The sequence below is a fragment of the Panonychus citri genome, unplaced genomic scaffold (assembly GCF_014898815.1).
Source record: "Panonychus citri isolate SS breed McGregor unplaced genomic scaffold, ASM1489881v1 Contig00144, whole genome shotgun sequence".
In the NCBI taxonomy this organism is placed as follows: Eukaryota; Metazoa; Arthropoda; class Arachnida; order Trombidiformes; family Tetranychidae; genus Panonychus; species Panonychus citri.
The window spans coordinates 1-18,472 of record NW_026515549.1 but is presented as its reverse complement, the minus strand read 5'-3'; the positions used below and the strand labels follow the sequence as shown (position 1 = coordinate 18,472).

The window sequence follows — 18,472 nt, the reverse complement described above, 5'->3', positions numbered from 1 at the left end:
CTGGTTGGGTTTGTGACTTAATTGCGATGAGGTGAAGCGATTAACCTTTTCAACCAATCAATTGTGATAAATTCTGATGGTCGCCTGAGGAGGCGATGGAGTGAATAATGGCGATCTGGAAAGGTCAAAGTTCACCTTACCTGCATTACCATCGTGGGTATTTTGCCTTTTCAATCCTTGGTATTGATAAGAAAAAACTTTTTTGGGTTTACTGTTGAAATTTTGGTTATGATGATGAGAAATTTGCTGAGAATTTTGGAAACAATTTGGACAGTTGATCTTCACAAGTTTACTTGGACCTTTTTCAATTGTCGAATTGGTGAATCGAGGCGGAATCATCAGGTAAGACATTGAAACTGTTTTGGCAGCTTTATCGAAGTACATTCGACTATATTGATTTCCGGCCATTCGGTATAATTTCCGACGTTGAAACATTGGGTCGATTGGCGAAGGTCTAATTACTTGATAAGGGTTAACGAATTTATGATTTGGTGAAACATTCTCACTACAAAAATATAAGAAAATAAGTAAATTATTTTGCTAATTGAACATTTCAAGTTTTTCTGTTCTTTAAAGAGTCTAAATTGTTGACAACTTATCGGTAACGTTTATCCTAATCAAAGTGATTAAATAAAATAGAAAAACCTTGAAAACTGTTATCCGGTTTTCATGTTGGCTGAGTAATTTGATTATCAGGGTTAAATTTATATGAAGAAAAATCAAACATTAGTCCACCAAGAGTCTAAACCAATGGATTTAGTTAAAGTTAATCGTACTCACTTGATTATAATTGACTCATCTTGATGATTAACTATTGACATTTCGGGAAATTTAACTTTAATTTGACCAGTTTCTGGTCCGTGTCTCGTTTGCATTGACATTTTCATCGGTGAGAATCGAAATCTTGGTGTCATGTATGATGCTGGTGGTGAATCAACAGAAAAGTTGATAGCACAATTAACTGTCCCAATTAATAATCCAACAATCAATACAATTACAATGAGTCTTGGAAGTGGAACCTGAACAATAAACAAAACGCAGAAAATTACCACGAAAGAAAACAATTTAATTCAGGCTCGGGTCACAATTTACCTTCATTTTTCAATTGATTTTCTATTGTCTTGAAAACACACCAACGGTTAAGGAAAAGAATAAGAATCCCGATGGATTGGAACCATAATTCTGCAATTAAGATGAGCAAAAATTAAATGATTTGATTACTTCCCACCAATAAGTTTAAACTAATTTCTGACTATTTAACATTTAACATAAACTGTTAACTAATCACAATTGATTGAACAAAATTTTACTTGTATTACTGTTGGAACAAGATTGTTAATCATAATTAGTTCTCGAAATCGTTTATCTTTCTCTCCTTCTCTTTTCGTACCTCTTTAGCCCAATTTATGTTGATTGTTGTTCCCTTGATATGTTAATTGTCACTGATAAAGTTATCGATTCAATTTATCATTAACTAAGAAACAATTGATCTTTCAACCAGTTTGTGTTACGCTCGTGTTATTATTGGTTTTTGGTGATACGAATTAAGCTTTCGCATAATATTTGGGACATTCAAAAGTTCAGTCAAAAAGTTAATTGTGATGCTTAAAAAGTTTCTCAATTGTCTACAGAAATCTCCTATTGATTTCATTTTCTATTTTTGATAATTAAAAGCATAGAAATTGTTGACTAAATCTTGGTTTCCATTTCCAAGTACCCATTGAGTACATTTACTGACCAGTGCTGATGTTCATGTCAACTGAGTCTGTTCATCAGTTAATCTTGAACCGTTTCATTTAATTTACAATTCTTGATCTCATGATTAAACGAATTCACCTAAAATAGAAGCTTGATTTTATTCATGCAATTGATCAGATTACAGATTTACCATGAAAAAGTTGCATCGAGTTAATTATCGGCGATAACTATTTGTGAGATTAAATCAGACAACATGATCACAAAACCTGAACAACGATTGTTTGTAAACTAATCAATTAATCCATCAGATTTCGAGAGATTAAAGTTTTGCCCTTGGAACCTTTTGAAAGATTGTCTATCTATCCGATTTTGAGTCTCTCTCCATCTGTTGTCAAATGGAAGCAACAATTTGGATCTTCAATCAGATATCAGTCGATACTTGGGTTTCGATAGTATCGGTTTAGTGTTTTGTGTACGAATGAAAATCTTGTGTTTTTGTATCTTATTAACTGATTGACTGGTTCACTGGACATCGACTATGGACATTTCCCCAAGTTCTACACCGACACCTTCTCGCAAGTCGCGTCGCCGGTCGAATCTTTTCCCTCAGTTCACCCACAACAAGAATAAAGCTCTAGAAGAGAAGATGAAAAATGGCGAACTTGGTATTGGCCGTGAAATCCCAGTTAAACAAGGTTTTCTCTACAAGAAGAGTAAAAAGCCTTTGAACAAGGATTGGAAAAAGAAATGGGTCACAATTAGAGATGGATACCTGACTTATCATTCGACCCTCCAGGATTACCAAAGTGAAGCTCAAGGTAAAAACATTCCCCTTAAACACACAACAGTCAAAATCCCAGGACAGAAACCGAGAGGGTCAAGACCAACACAAGGTAGTAGTGGACCTTCCAGTTTAATTGAATCTACCTCCAGTTATTTAGAAAGTGATCTCAGTAGTCTTCATATATGTTCAGGTAATCAATTGATTCTCACCCATTTTGAGACGAGTCTAATCATGTTGTGTTTCTTTTATTGCTCTTAATTAGCTATAGAAAGTGATAAGCTTTCAGGTACCAATTCCTCTTTCGGAAAGGAATCAACTCATCACAAGAAACGTCATCGTCGAAGTAAAAGCAACAATAAGCAAAACGGTGAAGGTGTTGATGATTCTTATGGTTATGAATTCATCATTGTTTCTCTTGACAATAAACAATGGCATTTCGAAGCATCAAGTTTCGATGAACGAGAAGAATGGGTGACAAAGATCGAGGAAGAGATTTTGAACAGTCTACAGGAAATGGAAAGTGACAAATCTAAATACCGTATTAGTGGTATTTCTGATCGAGCTTCTGTACAAACGATACGTGAGGTTGCCGGAAATTCCCATTGCGTTGATTGCAATAAACCAAGTATGAAGATGATTATTTTACTCTTTTGCTTCGCCAGCAAATAGCTAATCATTTTTACCTTTTGTATCTCTCATCGTTTTTACCATTTTTCTCTCGGTTTAGATCCTGATTGGACTAGTTTCAATTTGGGTGCATTGATATGTATCGAATGCTCTGGAATTCATCGTAATTTAGGAACGCACATATCCCGTGTTCGCTCATTGGATTTAGATGATTGGCCGTGAGTAATTATCTTTTTTATGGATTATCCCTTGTTTTCACAATTTAGCTCATTAAGATGGTTCCTTTGTTGATCAAAAGGTTTCGATATTTTCTCAGAAAACAATCAAATGAATTGTTTTCTTATAGTCAATGGCTCATAGGGAATTGATTATCATTCTTTTATTTTTATATTCATCTTTAGTTTAGTAAAACATGAGTTTCGAGTAGCTTGATTGTGGAAATTAATTTAATTAACACAATCTCCCTTTTTGAACGAGGTGATAGGATCATTGATTTATGAAAATTTCATCTTCAATCGCCTTATGTAACATTCAATAGATTGATTTGGAATCAATCTATTGAATCAATTTAATAATATTGAACCAAGAACAAATAAGTCCATTGAGTGATTTCTTAATTAACTTGACCAACAATTTAACTCTCGTCATGTAAATTTATCCCATTTAACGTTAGTTATTGAAACATTTCAACTCAAGATTTTGATTTTCAAATTAAAGTTGACCAATTTTAAGCCTTGGGACTCAGACGAGAATATCAAATTATTATCTCATTGAACTGTGATATTTTTCGTCTAATCAAATTGAGTTGATTGAATTAATGAATAGAATATTCAAGCAGATTAACTATTAGCCTAATAAGCTTGTTGTCCTCTTACCTGCAAGATTATCTTTTTGTTTCAAGTTTTAAAAATGGAACCTTTTTATCTCAATTTCTGATCAAATAAAATCAATATTTACTTTTCTTCATTCGCCCTCAGGCCTGGACATGTTAGTGTAATGAAATCCTTAGGAAATTCCATAACTAATAGTATTTACGAACATAACATTGGAGGTTTAACCAAGCCAACTGCTTCGTCTTCGAGAGATGAGAAAGAAAGATGGATTCGCAGTAAATACGAAAAGAAAGAGTTTCTTGCTCCATTAGACTCACCTGATAGCATCAAGCAACAACTTTTATACTATATCTCTAACAGCAATGTACCGAGTGTCGCTAAAGTTTTGGCTCATTTACCATCTCCAGATCAAGTAAACTCGCCAATTCAACCATCCGATGGTAAATATCCAATTCACATCGCTGCAACTATTGGATCTCTTGCAATTGTACAATTACTTATCTGGGTAAGTTGTGTAATAATATTGAATCATTGACAAACGATTGAATTGATGAAACTAACCAAGGCTCTCGTGTTTATCATTATTAATAAACTGTTTTCATTTTGTTCTAGCACAATGCTAAAGCAGATGCGATTGACCGTTATGGACAGACAGCTTTATATTATGCCCGATTGAATGGGCATCAAGACATTGCCGATCTTCTCATACAGCATGGTGGCTACTCCACATCACGAAATACTATGAACGGATCGCACATTAAGAGACGTCCAAGGCTCTCGGCTATGGGATCATCAGCGCTAGATGTGTTCGATACACTTCCTGCCAGTATTATTTGACTTTCGTGTACATAATATGCCTCTTGAAAGAGAGTCTTTTCATCTCCCCCGTTATCTTCCAAAACTCCTGTCCATTTTCCAGTTTTCTCAACTTTCTCGTTATCTTTGTACATACACAGAGCTATAATATATACACACACACACACATTTAAAAGAAGAGGCATTTTGGTTATGCACTCTTTTAAGATTTAGATTATCATTCAACAATTAGATTATTTCCTTTTTATCTGAACAGACACACACACACACACACCACCACCAACCCTTCTTTGTGTGTTGAAATATGATTAAAGAGAACCAGGGAATCTTTTTTAGAGTCATGTAAATATAGTAGATTAGAATTGTTGTTCTGCGATCTCATCCTGAGAAGAGCGAAAGGTTTTTCATTTCAAACAAAAAAGTCCATCAACTAAAATAGGAACAAAACAAAAACAGCAATCGAAACATTCCGAAGGTTTATTGACGACAAATTAGTTAATTGATCTGTTGATCTGTCAAAAATAATGACAATTACAATTCATCTTTACCTCTATCACATTAATTTTTTCACTTCTCTTCGTTTTCATCAGATGATCATCAAATCACATCATAATCAACACTCCAGCTTAATTGTTTCACTAATTGTTGAGTATTCGTTGTAAATTTAACAAACATTTTTTTATCTCATTCCACCTCCGATGTTGGAATACTTTTTGTTAATTATCGTCTATTGATTATAATTATTATTTATTGATTAATTTGATTATGAAGGAACAAAAGATGAAGATGAAAAAATTTAGATTTACTGCAAGGCAACTATTACTATTTGATCCACTTAATTATATTCAAATCAAATTACAAACAAAAAAATGTACCAAAACTAATTACACCAAAGAAATGGGTCTCATTCAAATTAATTAATTAATGATCTGTTGAAAACATCAAACAATTAAACCAAGATTACATTCGACTTAATTTATAAATTCTGTAACTTATTATTATTATTAATAATATCTCAGCGCCCAAAGACTGGCTATAAACCATATACATTAATTAAATATCGTTCTTATTTAATTGTAGTTGTTTCACTTTCCTACTGATTGATTCATCTGCTCAATGAAACAGATTAACCAGTAAAGCAACTTTGATTTGATGAAGGCAGTTAACTTTCACTCGATAGATGAATTTGCATAAAAAATCATTTTATTGTTTTATTCATTGCAATAAACGTATTATAAAATGTGCAATTTAGCTGATTCAGTTTGATATCAATGATTAATCAGGTTGAAGTTTCTGATTGTTGCTTTACTTGGGTCAAGATTATCATTAGAATTGATTATGGTGTATTGAGTGAGACTACATTTTTAATCTACATATACATGTATAGCTGTAATAGTGAACGAAAAGATCACCTACTGAACTGAGAGTCAATAATTTACAACAATTGTATTGATACATACAGTAAATTCTCGCTTGTTGCATAAAATGTTCTGTAAGTTCACAGTTAACTCTCAATAAACTATTCACCACCTTGTCTTCTCAAGACTCCAAGAGCTCCATGTTGGAAATGTTACATCGCTGGAAGACCAACACAATTCCATTGGTATGATCACTGTCCTTCGCTGCTGATCAAGAAGATCAAAGTACCAATGATGACCAAGCTGATACCCCTACTAATCAAGTCCATCAAACTGGTGATGTGACTGGTTATATTCAAATTGACTGAATTATGCTGATAATTCCTCCGTTTAATCATGAGGGTGGGGATGTAATGTAAAGTCAACTTTTGAAAGAGAAACCAAAGGATAGAAACTCTTTCTCATCTCTTTATTTTATTTCTTTTCTCTTCGTTTTCTTACTTTTTCTTACTTTTGAAATTAATTTCCTCTTTCTCATCCTACTAATTATTGACTAAAAGTCACTGTCATTGTTGATTTTGATTGTAATAATAATCAATCGGTTTTGGATTTGATCTTTGATCAGAGATGATTCTGATTCTAGAAATTGAATAATTCTTATTATTCTAATGATAATAAAGATTAAGTCCTGGTCAAATTAATATTTGATTTAATTGTTTCCTTTTCAGAATTCAGAATCTCTTTGGTTATATTCCCATGGAAGTGAATTAAATTTGATGGTCATATCAACAATTATTAACCTTAATTATTACCTTAATTTACTTAATTAATCAAAATCATTTCATTTAATCATCAACATCATCAATTTACTGGAATTCAAATTTTCCCATTGAGTTAACACAGAGACTCATCATAATCACCCAACTTTTGCTTAATCTTTGATTAGAATTATTGTAAATGAAATAATATTTAACCTACTTGATCAGAGTTTAAACATTTAGGGTATGTCACAAAATCGACTTTCGTAAAACTTAAAATAAGGTCACAATTCTGATAGAACACATCAAAAAACAATGTTTTGTCCAATCAAAACTTCTCTAAAATGTCCCGTTCGGCCACAATTGCCGTTCTCGAAATATCATCGAAAAACAGTTTAAGTTTCGACGGCAATTGTGACCTTATTTTAAGTTTTACGAAAGTCGATTTTGGGTGATACATACCCCTTTAATATAAAAAGAATTGTAATTTAAATAGTAAATTGTAACAATTAAGGTGACTAATTGTAAAATCCTCAATTAGTAAATCAGTAAATTAGTTAATTAGTTAACTACAATATTAATCACAATTAAACAATAATGATTAATAAGCAAGTTAAATTAAAGGATTAATATGAATGACAATTTAGTAATTGATAATGGATTCTAAATCTTAATGAAACTAAATTAAATGATTAAATGTTGAATTAAATAAGACGCAATTGATTGATTGTTCAACAAAATGATCCATGATTTTCAACAAGAATAATCAAACTTATATCAGTTTTAAGAGCACCAAAAATATGACCGGTCAATATACAGAAACAATTAGTTAATTGTATTCACTCAGAGTAATTAACTGAAAACATTGAGTTTTCAGTTAGTTAGATGTATAATCTTTGTAACATTCTATGTTTATAACAAAAATTATTTTCGCGGAAATATCTGTGTCGAAAGTTACAGTTAGATGAAATTGTATTGAAGTCTATGGGTAAATAAGAAGTTTTATAGTAACTCAATGAGTTGTTTCAGACCTATCATTTTGACATGTGGTATCATGCATATGAGAGGTATTCACGGATAAAAGTTGAGATTATATGTACATAACAAGTGTACTTTTAGGCGGTGTAAAATAAATTTTACCATATAACATAGGAAATGCTTATTAGATTCACACAAGATTTTGTATGTGAGATACTCAATGTCAAATATAAAGGTCAAGGACATTTCAAGGTCAAACTAAATAAAATTATTTTTGCATCGTTTTCCCAATTCTTAAGACACATGATGATGTGAGTGGCCGTTCATCGCGATCCACTTCAAATGGCTCTTGCTCGGATTCATTAATAAAATCATCAGAGTCAGAGGATAAATTTATCACAATATTCGTCTCTTATTTTCCACTGGGTCCTTGATCAAATCTATCTTCGGAACATGACAGGAGTTTTCTAGGAGAAGAAGCAAGTGGTGAAGAGTACCTATTGAAGTTATCTTTGTTTACGGAATTTATTCGAGTGACATCTTGCATTTGAAAACCATCTATTTCATTCAAATGAGATTTATCTGGGTCAATCTCTCGACAAAGATGTCGATAAAACTTAAGATAAATTAGTGAGGAAGTCGTGATAGGAAGACAAAGAATGTCGAATAGCTGGAGCTGCAATAGAAAAAATAAATATTTTAGTAAAGTACAATAGATGAATTAAATGCAGAACTCACGATGTTTTCATTCGATACAATTTTCATGGTTTCATAAATGGATAAGAGTCTTATCAGCAGACCGAAAGAGACTTGAAACAATAGTTTGAAGCACAGAGAAACCTGAAAGCTATGAATTAATTGTGCAACCTTGAGAAGGTTTCAATGAATAAGGTGTGTTTAGAAACAGTAGTTTCAAATTATCAGACACCAAACACTAATTCCATTCGGGAAAATGGTCACTGATCATAAACTGTAGCAATTTATTGTGAAAAATGAAATTTCAAATTTTAAAATCAAATCCAAAAAACTGATACCACATGAGAAAAAGAACAAAATTTCTGAAACGTTTTCTTATTTTTCACGGCTGGACTTCGGATTAGGTCCGCACGTTTAGAGACCTGATATTTTTTGTACATATAGCTCATGTCAAACTACATATTATGTGCGAGTGTGGAATTGAGGAAAGATCTAGTTCCTGAGATACAGGGCTTCAAAGTTGGATTTTGCCATAGAGCTCTATGGGTAAAAATGAAGTTTTCCTGTATACATACTAATTCTTTTTACCTCTTGATTTTTGTATATGTTATACCTTATGTTATGAAGTATTATCATGAAAAAAATTAAGACTCTAGCTACCACGGATGAGTACTTATAGTGTGTTCTTTATGAGACTTTATTCGTCTTTTACTATAATTAATGAACCACTACATATAGAAGTACTAGATTCAGTTAAGCATCAAGTCAAGGTCACACAATACAAAAAATTTCAGGTCTCTAAACGTGCGGACCTAATCCGAAGTCTTACCTTTTTCACTTTTATTTCTTTGGTTTCTATTGCAATGATCACTTTTCATTTACTAAACAAGAATGAGAGGTGAAAACTGATTAGAATTATATTCGATTATTCGATTAGGATTAGAATCCTCTCTGGTTATTTAGGCTTGAGGACTATTCTACCTTTTAGGTTAATGAGCCATAACACTTTACTCTTCCAAAGAATTTCTAGTTTAGTGTTGTTCCGCTGATCTAGTTCGTAACCTAGAGACCAAATAGAAAAGAGGAGAAAACAAACAGATGCGTAAAGAGAAGATAGAAACTTATCGAAAGATGGCATTTGTTTCTTTTCTTTTCTTTTCCTTTCTTTTTTCCTTTTAAAAGTTGATTTTATTTCTAGTTGTGAACTTGAGTCTTCTTTTTATTTGGTGTTTTCCTGTTGCTACTCAATTCCCAGGATTGAAACTTTCTGGGTGTAAAAAACTCGATCTCGACCCTTTGAGGTGGTTGATTGAAACTTTCTGGGTGAAAAAGAATCAATCTCGACCCTTTACTATAGTTAATTATAACTTTCTGGGTGGAAAAGAATCAATCTCGACCCTTTTCAATAGTTAATTGAAACTTTCTGGGTGTAAAAAACTCAATCTCGACCCTTTACTATAGTTAATTGATACTTTCTGGGTGGAAAAGAATCAATCTCGACCCTTTTCTATGGTTAATTGAAACTTTCAAAAACTCAATCTCGACCCTTTGAGGTGGTTGATTGAAACTTTCTGGGTGAAAAGAATCAATCTCGACCCTTTTCAATAGTTAATTGGAACTTTCTGGGTGTAAAAAAGAATCAATCTCGACCCTTTACTATAGTTAATTGAAACTTTCTGGGTGGAAAAGAATCAATCTCGACCCTTTACTATAGTTAATTGAAACTTTCTGGGTGAAAAGAATCAATCTCGACCCTTTACTATAGTTAATTAAAACTTTCTGGGTGGAAAGAATCAATCTCGACCCTTTTCTATGGTTAATTGAAACTTTCTGTAAAAACTCAATCTCTACCCTTTTCTATGGTTAATTGAAACTTTCTGGGTGTAAAAACTCGATCTCGACCCTTTGAGGTGGCTATAATGGCAATAAGTTTTTGTAAATTGAATACTTTTTTACACAATTTCCGGAATCAATGTTGTAATATTTTGATGAAAAGACAGAGAATAACAATGTAACTACATCATTATCATCATCTTCGAGTAAAATGACGGTCAAATGACCTTGTTTCTACCTGGTACTGGTCATTATTATGTGTCCCTGATAACCTCACATACAAGTCCGTTTCTTTCACACAACTATCTTTATCATTTCAAATACTTTGAGCTACTTTTCTTTGGAACGAAATTATCTCGTCACAACAACAGAACAACAAAAAAACAGTAAAAATTTTTCTCGTTGAAAAGAAGAAAAAATTTTATTAAAAATATATAAATAAAAAATAAATATAATAAATAAAAATTATCTAATTCGGTTTCCAACCTTTTCATCGTTTTTACAATGTCCTAATGTTTTTGCCTCTTCGAGTACTCCTCGAAGGTTAAATAAATTTTGACTTGTTTTATTTATTATTTTTTGATGATTATTACTACAATTAAATTTGATTGTAATCATCATCATTTCATTGACACCTTTTTATTTGAATCGCCGCCAGGTAAGATTAATAAGTAAATAGAGATGATAACAATTTAATCCCATTTTGTATTGTGTTGAAATAGTAATAAATGATTAACAAATATATTGGAAGCAAAGAAACCAAAAGTTTTGTATATTAATCATGATTAACTTTGTTTAATTGTATTAATTTTAGGATTGACTGATCATGATCAATTTGTTATCATATTAATCCAACTTTAATAGTGAAAATCAGTTAAACTCTTATGAAATATTATCTTCATCTTATTGATTACTGAACATGATAATAAATAACATAATAACAGCCTGAATAGTTATACACATAAAAGCAATTTATTAATAACAAGATTAATTAACGGTTTCCATTTGAAACAAATCAGCGCATAGAGAGCGGGTAAAAAAGTTTAATTAGTTAAATTGTCAATCCGATGAGTCCCTCAACAAAATTGATTTGTTTTTAATTAATAATCAGTGGTAAAGTTAATTTACTTAAATTTATGTACAGTGATTTATACACTACCAGTAATCAATTAAATTAAAGAAAACTGAATTATCATGATAATTGATTGTTGGGCGGTTGAACAAGGGAAAAGATTCTGACCAAATGATGTCCAGTTCTGATGGAAAAAGATTTTGCCATGAAAGCAACAAGATTAACATAAATTGTGAAATAATGTGAATCCTTTTCTGTACAAATCTAATTGTTAATCTTTTCCGTTGTTGATCAACAGTAATTACAATCAACAATAATTTTCTGATTATTAATCATCACCAATATCTTTCAGCTACTGTTTAAAATGTTATCATCAAGATGGCCGAAACAATCTAATCAACAATCAAGTTAATCAATTTTTACGACAATTAAGTTTATAATTAGGTTTTGGCATCAAGTTTATGTTTCTTTGGTTATAAAATTATCACTATTTGTGTGTATATCCAATGTATTGAGATCCTGATTAATTGGAATGCAATTAAGACCATTACAATTATTTCGGTCAAACAATTAATAAATTGTTCCTCGATTATAATTCCCATTGAAACGTTGAGCTGATGGTTGTTGTTGTTGTTGGAAAATTAACATTGGTTGTCGTTCAACATAAGTTGCATAATTAGCAGCACTGATTGGAATTGCTATTGATTGTAATGGTGATTAGATTAATTGTTTTACCAGTTAATTTTTTCTCGTCCGTTGCTTCATGAAATCTCAAAAATGTATTGGAATTGATTGTCCCCTGGGCACAAGGTAATTGTCCAGTTAACGACATGTTTGGCCAAGATGCTTCAGAAGCATAACCAGAATCTGATGTTGTTTTAGTTACTGTCAAGTGATTAGATTTTGATTAGTGTAACGTAAAAAGTTACTTGATGAGTGATAAATGAATTAAATGATACCGTGTAGATAACTTTAACTAAAACAATTTAACTTTATTGTCCAATAGTTGATTAAATGATTGTGATGAATTACACAGAATATTGGAATGGGTTAACTTGATTAAAAGGGTGATGACAAAGTGAAATCTATTAGAATGGTTAACTTGAATGTTATGATGATTCTAATTGAAGTGGAGTTTCACTGTGTAGATAATCTTGTTTTATACAAGATTATCGGGAGTCACAAACGATTCGTGAGTCGGATATTTAGTCATCTTTGTCGGTTAGTAGAAAATAATAATTGTGGTTAATAATTATGGTCCAAATATAGTAATAGTCATATTTGGAAGAATACATTAATTATGAAAGGAAGTATCCAATTAAGGTTTAATTAGTTATTGGTTATTGAAGATTATAAACGGATATATCCTTAGAGAGATTATAGTCGGATATGAATGATGGGACTAAAATTTACGTTACATGTCCCCCGACTAGAAGTTGAAACAGTCCCTTGTTTCAGTTACTGTTCTTACTGAGTCGTGGATCCTTATGAATTTTAGTTTCAGAGGATGTTGATCGCCAATTTGATGAAGATGAACTGTCACATGTTGGACTACGAACTGCGAACTTTCGTTCACGTTTAAGTTTTTGGCAATTTTGTGGAATATGACCGGGTTCATTGCAGAAGTAACATATAAGCTTTCGTTCTGTTGGCTCTTTCGATTGAAGCCTAGAGAGATGACGAGCGTTTTCAACTAGTGTACTCGCTATATCCAAGATGATATCGATGGTAACGTATCCAGATGTTCCATTTTCTTGTTGTGACTTCATAATTTTATGACAAATTTCGTCTGGTGAAGTTAAGAAGGGTGATTTTGGCTTGTTTAACAGCTCCTTCTTTTTATCTTGGTTGTAGATGTTTGGAGTAAAGTCTTTGGCCAATCTTTCTTTAGCTTCCAATTGTGAGGAAGTTGTCATTTCCAGAATATTCTTCTTTGAATAGAAGTTTTACCCAGTTAGGAATTCAGAAAATTTGATCAGTCGATCTTGATCTGACCAGCCAATAATAGTTGTAATTTGTTGTAATCACTTAGCCAATCTTTAACTGAAGGTTCGAATCCATCAAACAATGGGACGTGCACATTAACATTTATCATTTTGCTGAGACTCATGATGAAGTTGGTAAGAGATGATCAACTAATATAAACTAATTGGTGATAATCACTGGGTTAAGATGGATTACTGTTGTATTATTTACTGTTGAGGAGCACTGGGTGATGTTTACTGGATTGTAGATTTTGATTAAGTGAAGATAACAATGGTTCACTGATTGTTTTTATACTGAGTTTGACTGAAGGAGACGGAAAAGACTCCTATGATGATTAACGGTGATTGTGACAAAACAGGTACTTATATGGATAAGCGGAAATAATTTCCAAGTTTGGTGTGTTTGAATTTACCGGGAAGTCGATGCTAACGCACCCTAGATGGAGCTCATGGGAAACATATGGTGAATCAAAACAATCAACAAAGTATATATTTTTTTTTGTGATTATTCTTTTGTTTTTTATATTTTTGTGCATCAATATTTTTATATTTTTAGTTTTTTATATATTCGTGCTCGTCTCAATATGAGGATTCTGATGATGGTCACTTTTTCAATTTTGGTCTTCGGATTCGTCTCGGGTGAGTGTTTTTATTTTTTTAATTATTGTTATTCTTTCTTTTTGATGGCTCCCTCGTTAGCTCCCTAAAAACTTAGAAGATTTATTGTAATAGTCAGATAGAAAATTTTTTTTTCTAGACGAATCTTTTTATGGAACCCGTGCCGCCATCTATCGTTTTTGATTTAAATCACTTTTTTGAAAATTTCTTTTAAGTTTGATTTTGATGTTTCTGGTGATTTACTAATGAAATTTTCGTCCTGTTTTTCTTTTTATTGTTAGTTTTTGCAGCCGATGAGGTTGATAACAATTCAGGTGGGTCTGGCCAGGTCGAAATGTCATCAACAACACCAGTTAATAATCGAGTCCCGAATAAGGATATGGCCAATAAGCAAGTTGATGGACATGACTCTGAGGATAGTTTTGATTTACCAACTACACCGGGGATAGTTCCAGATCCAAATGATGATGGTCAGTTATCAGTTGATATGAATGTTGCTGACGAAGGGAATGCTGATAGTAACGAAAATGGTGACGGTAATAATGTTGGTAATGATGATGGTAATAATGGTGGTAATGGTGATGGTAATAATGGCGGTAATGGTGATGGTAATGGTGGTAATGGTGATGGTAATAATGGTGGTGATGGTGATGGTAATGGTGGTAATGGTGATCGGACGAGCGATGGTTTTGAAAGTTGCGTAAGCTCGGCTTCCAGTAGTACAGTAGGGAGCATAAAAAATGGCAATTACTGTCCATGTGATTTCATGGTGAATACTCATTTGATTTTAATGAAAATTTCAGTTAATTAATTGTTACACATAAGGCTTCGATTATGGATACTAATTAGTAATCAGTGTGTTTACCTTTGGCCTCCAAACATGATCTTATCCGATCGGACATTGAATTAATTAGCGAAGTCAGATAATCATGACCTAAATCATTCCAAATTAACTCAACCTCATGTTTCAATTGATTCAAATTTGTAATATTTTTCTTAGCTAACTTGACCTTCATCAATCCCCAACAATTTTCGATCGGATTTAGATCAGGTGAGTTCGGAGGCCACTTTAGTACCGAAATCGCGTTTTTCGCAAGAAAATCCTTTGTAACGTTCGAACAGTGACAAGTGGCATTATCATGCTGAAAAATAAACTTATCTGGATACAAAGTATCCATGGTAGGGAGAAGAAATTGTTCCAAGGTCAGGATATATTCACCTGAGTCCATAGTTCGAGTACATAATTTCAAAGGTGATGTTCCTCGAATAGAAATTGCTCCCCAAACCATGAACTTTGGCGGGAATTTAGGTCGACCAATGATCGCCCTTTCTTTCCCTAGCATTAATTGTTTATTCGAGTACAACTGAAAAGACGACTCGTCCGAAAAAATGACCTTAGTCCAGTCAGTGTCACGATTATCCCGACAAAACTTAAGCCGCTCATCAATATGTTTTTCCGTTAATAACGGCTTAATTAATGGCCTAAAACGATCAATATTGATATTTTTAAGCTCACGGCCAATTGTAAATCGACTGACCTGTGGATGACCTAAGTCCTTTAGTCGATTAGCGATCCGACTGTTTGAGATTGTTGGGTTATTCTGGGCTATTCTTCCTAACACTCGTCTACCGCTTCCGTCCAACTTGTGTTTCCGACCTGATCCTGGTTTCCTTGTCAACACATTTTCTTTCTCTAGTCTCTTTTTCCACCTGTACACTGTTCGCAAGGGTGTTGAGGTCACATTAGCACAGCTTTGAACATTAGCCGAAATATTTTCTAAGAAAAACTGGACTTCGGTCCACTTCCGTTGTTTAGAATCGACTTTAGACATAATTAACACACGATTTAGGTAAAAGTTTTGATCTAATTTGCGCCAAAATTAACTAAACAGTTAATCTAATCCTTTGTCTTCGGGATATTTTAATTGCAATTAATTTAAACAAAAGGATTCTTATTTTTTCCCGGTCAAAAAGTAACCAAAAATTGCCATTTTTTATGCTCCCTACTGTAGTAGTAGTACCAGAAGAAAACGTAAGAAGTCACGAAAAGAGAGAAGGCAAGTTCCAAAAGCATCGATTCGTTATAATAGTGTTTTAGATGCAACTGCCGAGATAAAGGTACACAATTATTCCGTTCGTCCAGATGGTAAAGTTCTCGTTGGAGGCGATTATGGTAAATTTATAGCTGAGGTCGAAAGAATAACGAATTTTGATAGAGAAAAGACAGTCGAAATTTCGCCGGAGGAGCAAGTTACTTGGGCAAAAGATTCAAGTAACGAAAGGTAAAACCATAACTGAGCAGGAAAAGGAGGCCAAGGAGCGACTTGAGAAGTATCCAGTTTTATTTGGTGTATATATTAAAACCAATTTCACAAAGTTATGGATGTTAAAGGATCATGTGTATGGTAAAGATTATGGTGATGCGCGAAAATATGCGTGCATAATTTGATGTACTGAAGAGGAATTGAATCGTACTAGCATTCCGAAAACTTCGGTTCCAAAAAGGTTTCCTTGGAGAGATCTTATTTGCGTTAATCCTAAGCTCTGGACTAAGACATCTACAGGTCGGACGTCATTTAAGGTTCCACCAAATATAAGGAAAACGTGGGTTGAGGGAATGGTAGATGAACGGGATAAATCATTGGTTGGTAAGAGAGGAAGACCAAGGAAATCAACATCAACTACTCCTAGTGAGTAACTTATCAATAACAGTAAGTAAAATTGATTTTTAATATTATATACTTTTTGTTAGTAAATTCGAGTTTTGGCCACCTCGTCATACCTCGTTCTGATTATGGGTCATGATATATATTTTCTGAAAGGGCAAGGTCTGAACTATCTAATTTTATTTTTGTTGATTTTTAAATTGAAAAGGGGCGGAGTTATCGATGGTCAAAAAATGGTATCAAATTTAACTTTTTCTAATGAAAACTTTTTTTTTTTTTCTATGTTTAGGATACAAAAAAATGGAAGGAAAAAAAAAATCTCAAGTGGCCTTAATTCTTATTTTAATCATATATTTTACTTAACTTTAAATATTAATGTTTTTCTCTTTTTTTTTGTAATCTCTATTTTATTCTAATTACTACTAATTCTAATGTTTTAATTTTTTTTTTGTAATCTTTAATTTTATTATGACTTAATAATTTCGCATTGTAATAGCAAGTTCTGAACTTTGTATTTTCTAATAATAATTATCCTTCCATATTAAAAGCCTTGTTTTATTGAATGTTTTAATGATTGTGGTTTCCTCAATTATTGATAGACTTCTGATCGTTAGTTAACGGAAATTAATGATTACTCTTTTTACTACGGAAATTGATAATTCTAAATAAGGAGTTTTAATGATTATCCTGGCTTAATTGATTTTGTGAGGTATAAAAGGAAAATCTTCTTTTAATCAATTATCATTAAAAGTTATTCTTTTGTTAAGTTGAATTCAATTAATCAAACTCTTTTCTTTTGTGTTAATCTCTAGCTGGTTTATTATGGGTAAGTTTTTTTTTCTAATATTAAATCTTATTTTTATTTCTTTTTTTATATATAATTTTAATTTCTTATCTAGATAACGCTATTCGACTGTTGATTTCTACATTGGAATGGAACTCTGTCTGGGAAAAAGAACATGTTCCTATTGGTTTGCTCTTGCGAAAATGGACGGAATTAACTGGGTGTCGTTTTCCTGGTCAAGAGGAGGGGTATGAAGCGGTTGTAGATTACCTCAACTCGATCGAAGGGGTCGAAGTATATGAAAAATTTTACGTTCGACTCATTTGTCAATCATATGCTTGTGGAGTCATATATACTGCTAATACTGTCAAATCTTGGTGAGAAGTTTATTTCTCATTATTGATAATAAAAGAAGATTTGATTCCCTCTGATTCTTTTCTGTTATTAGACCCCTTTTTTTTTTACTGATGGTGACGATGATCATGATGATGATGATGATGATGATGATGATGAGGGTGATGAAGATGTTGATGTTGGTGACGATGTTGTTCAAAATTTGAATAAAATGACGGGTTTCTTAGTTGTTATTTCTGTTGAATCTTGTTCGGTATCAAGATTATTTAGTGGTAGTTCTTCTTTAGGATCTTTTGTATCATCTTTCGTTGATTTAGTTTTATATCGGCGAATAATAGTTTGGATTTTTGGGTAAATGTATCGGTAGATAAGGAAGATTATAATGATTAAAGTAATTAAGATTGAGATAATAAGTGATGTTAAATAAGTAGGATTGCTACTCAGAATAATACTGAATGTTTCGTTTTTGAATTCCAGTTTTTCTAGAAGTTGTGTGTGTACTTGACCGGCTGAAAAGTAATGATTTATGGCATCTAAATCGGATTGTTGAAAACCGGATTTATATTTGAAATGGAGTTTGAAAAACTCATGGGTTTCATTGTTGATAACAAG

At 32.5% G+C, this 18,472-nt stretch overlaps 3 protein-coding genes across 3 annotated transcripts; 2 read left to right on the top strand and 1 right to left on the bottom strand.

Moving 5' to 3' along the window:
• Positions 1-15: 15 nt before the first annotated feature.
• LOC128396404 (uncharacterized) lies at positions 16-1,327 on the bottom strand. Its single transcript, XM_053356981.1, has 3 exons — positions 1,093-1,327; positions 781-1,019; positions 16-505 (listed from the first exon to the last, which is right to left on the bottom strand). Exons 1-3 carry the CDS (start codon positions 1,096-1,098, stop codon positions 58-60), a joined length of 693 nt encoding a protein of 230 aa, XP_053212956.1. The 5' UTR covers positions 1,099-1,327; the 3' UTR covers positions 16-57.
• An 806-nt stretch (positions 1,328-2,133) lies between these two features.
• LOC128396401 (centaurin-gamma-1A-like) lies at positions 2,134-5,803 on the top strand. The gene is made up of 5 exons (XM_053356978.1): positions 2,134-2,672; positions 2,745-3,107; positions 3,210-3,327; positions 4,087-4,447; positions 4,555-5,803. Exons 1-5 carry the CDS (start codon positions 2,237-2,239, stop codon positions 4,777-4,779), a joined length of 1,503 nt encoding a protein of 500 aa, XP_053212953.1. The 5' UTR covers positions 2,134-2,236; the 3' UTR covers positions 4,780-5,803.
• An 8,207-nt stretch (positions 5,804-14,010) lies between these two features.
• On the top strand, positions 14,011-14,868 carry LOC128396513 (protein qua-1-like). Its single transcript, XM_053357107.1, has 2 exons — positions 14,011-14,077; positions 14,338-14,868. The coding sequence occupies exons 1-2, from the start codon at positions 14,023-14,025 to the stop codon at positions 14,865-14,867; spliced, it is 585 nt and encodes a 194-aa protein (XP_053213082.1). The 5' UTR covers positions 14,011-14,022; the 3' UTR covers position 14,868.
• The last annotated feature ends 3,604 nt before the right edge of the window (positions 14,869-18,472 follow it).